Below are 2,075 nucleotides of genomic sequence, written 5' to 3'. Positions count from 1 at the left end.
CTGGCGGACAGGTCCTTAGTTCATCCAGAGGGGAAGGTGAAGGATGTTCTGGTCTCAATTGGCAAATTTATTTTACCGGCAGACTTCATCATTCTCGACTATGAAGCAGACAAAGATGTACCAATCATATTGGGACGACCATTTTTATCCATTGGTCGCACTCAAATTGATTTGTACAAGGGAAAGATCACATTGAGTGTGAATGGAAAGAAGCTTAGGTTTGACATTATTAAAGCCATGAAGTACCCGGAAGAGGAAGACCTATCCGAGTCCGATAATGAACCCAACTATAATGAAGAAGAAGAGTCTGACGATGAAGATGAAAGGAGGATACGACCGCATCCGTAGCAACCTACAATGCGATCATGGAAACGACAAACAAAGAAGAAAAATTGACGTTGAATGAAGAGAGAAAAGCACAAAAACCATCCTTGGAACAACCACCTACCGTGGAATTAGGAACCTTGCCAAACCACCTGAAGTATGTTTTTCATATGTGCTTCATGAAGAACAAGAAAATGCACTGCTTAGCATCCTGAGGAAGTACATAAAAGCAATAGGGTGGACGCTAGCAGACATAAGAAGAATTAGCCCCGCATATTGCATGCACAAGATACATCTCGAAGAAAACCAAAAAGGGTCTATCGAACCTCAACGCAGACTAAACCCTGCGATGAAGGAGGTTGTGAAAAAGGAGATAATCAAATGGTCGGACACAAGCATTATTTATCCAATCACCGATAGCACGTGTGTCAGCCCCATGCAATGTCTGCCCAAGAAGGGAGGAATGATGGTTGTTCCCAATGCAAACAATGAATTAATACCAATGAGGACCTGCATGGACTACCGCAAACTCAATGCGGCGACAAAGAAGGATCATTTCCCCTTGCCTTTTATTGACCATATGCTAGACCGCCTAGTAGGAAATTATTACTTCTACTTTTTGGACAGGTATGCGGGCTACAACCAAATAATGATTGCTCTTGAAGACAAGAGAAAACCACATTCACCTGCCCCTACGAAAAGTTTTCTTTTCGTCGAATCGGAATATGTAATGCATCGAGCACGTTCCAGAGGTACATGATGGCCATCTTCTCTGAGTATCTTGAAGATGCAGTGGAGATTTTTATGGGCGACTTCTCGGTTTATGAGAAAACATATGAAGTCTGTCTAAACAATTTAGAGAAGATACTAAGGAGATGTGAAGAGACAAATCTTATGCTAAACTGGGAGAAGTGGCACTTCATCGTGAATGAAGGTATTGTGCTCAGGCACAAAGTTTCCAAGGAAGGGCTGGAGGTGGATAAGGCGAAGAATGAGGCCATTGAAAAGCTTCTACCACCAGCAAATGTGAGGGTTGTCAAGAGTTTCCTGGGACATGCCAGATTTTATCGACATTTTGTGAAGGACTTTCCAAAGATTGCTCGACCATTGAGTGCATTGCTGGAGGCCGAGAGAATGTTTAACTTTGATGAACAATGCCTTAATGCATTCAAGATACTGAAGAATGCATTAATTACCGCACCTGTATTGATCGCACCTGATTGGACATAGTCGTTTGAGCTGATGTGCGATGCTAGCGGTTATACGATGGCGGCGATGCTAGCACAAAAGAAGAAAACAATGCTACACCCCATCGCATATGCGAGTAGAACTTTGAACCCTGCCCAAACGAATTACACTACCACTGAAAAAGAACTTCTTGTGGTGATCTTTGCGCTGGAGAAATTTAGAGCTTACTTGCTGGTATCCAAAGTGATCGTTCACACCAACCACTCGACAATAAAATATTTAATGACAAAGAAAGATGCAAAATCGAGGTTGATTCGATGGTTTCTGCTTTTTCACGAATTCAACATGGAAATCATTGATCGTATGGGGACGAAGAACCAGGTTGCGAACCACCTATTAAGATTAGAAAATCCAGAAGTCGACCGCAACCAGCTGGAAGTGAACGCAACCTTCCCAAATGAGCAGCTATTCAAAAGTGAAAAGTTACCATGGTACTGATGACATGCAGAAATGCATGTCATCTTAGGCCTTTTATTTAGAATTATGAGGGCTGTTAAGAAAAA

At 42.2% G+C, this 2,075-nt stretch overlaps 1 protein-coding gene across 1 annotated transcript; it reads left to right on the top strand.

Moving 5' to 3' along the window:
• The first annotated feature begins 1,128 nt into the window (after positions 1-1,128).
• On the top strand, positions 1,129-1,554 carry LOC120077032 (uncharacterized mitochondrial protein AtMg00860-like). The gene has a single exon (XM_039030877.1). The coding sequence runs from the start codon at positions 1,129-1,131 to the stop codon at positions 1,552-1,554; it is 426 nt and encodes a 141-aa protein (XP_038886805.1).
• Positions 1,555-2,075: the final 521 nt, after the last annotated feature.

The sequence above is a fragment of the Benincasa hispida genome, chromosome 1 (genome assembly GCF_009727055.1).
Source record: "Benincasa hispida cultivar B227 chromosome 1, ASM972705v1, whole genome shotgun sequence".
NCBI lineage: Eukaryota > Viridiplantae > Streptophyta > Magnoliopsida > Cucurbitales > Cucurbitaceae > Benincasa > Benincasa hispida.
The sequence above is the reverse complement of the archived record's forward strand: the minus strand, read 5'-3'. Positions and strand labels throughout refer to the sequence as shown.

What these genes read in the sequence shown, in the direction of transcription:
- LOC120077032 (XM_039030877.1), top strand. Translation starts at nt 1,129, where the DNA reads ATGGGCGACTTCTCGGTTTATGAGAAAACATATGAAGTCTGTCTAAAC.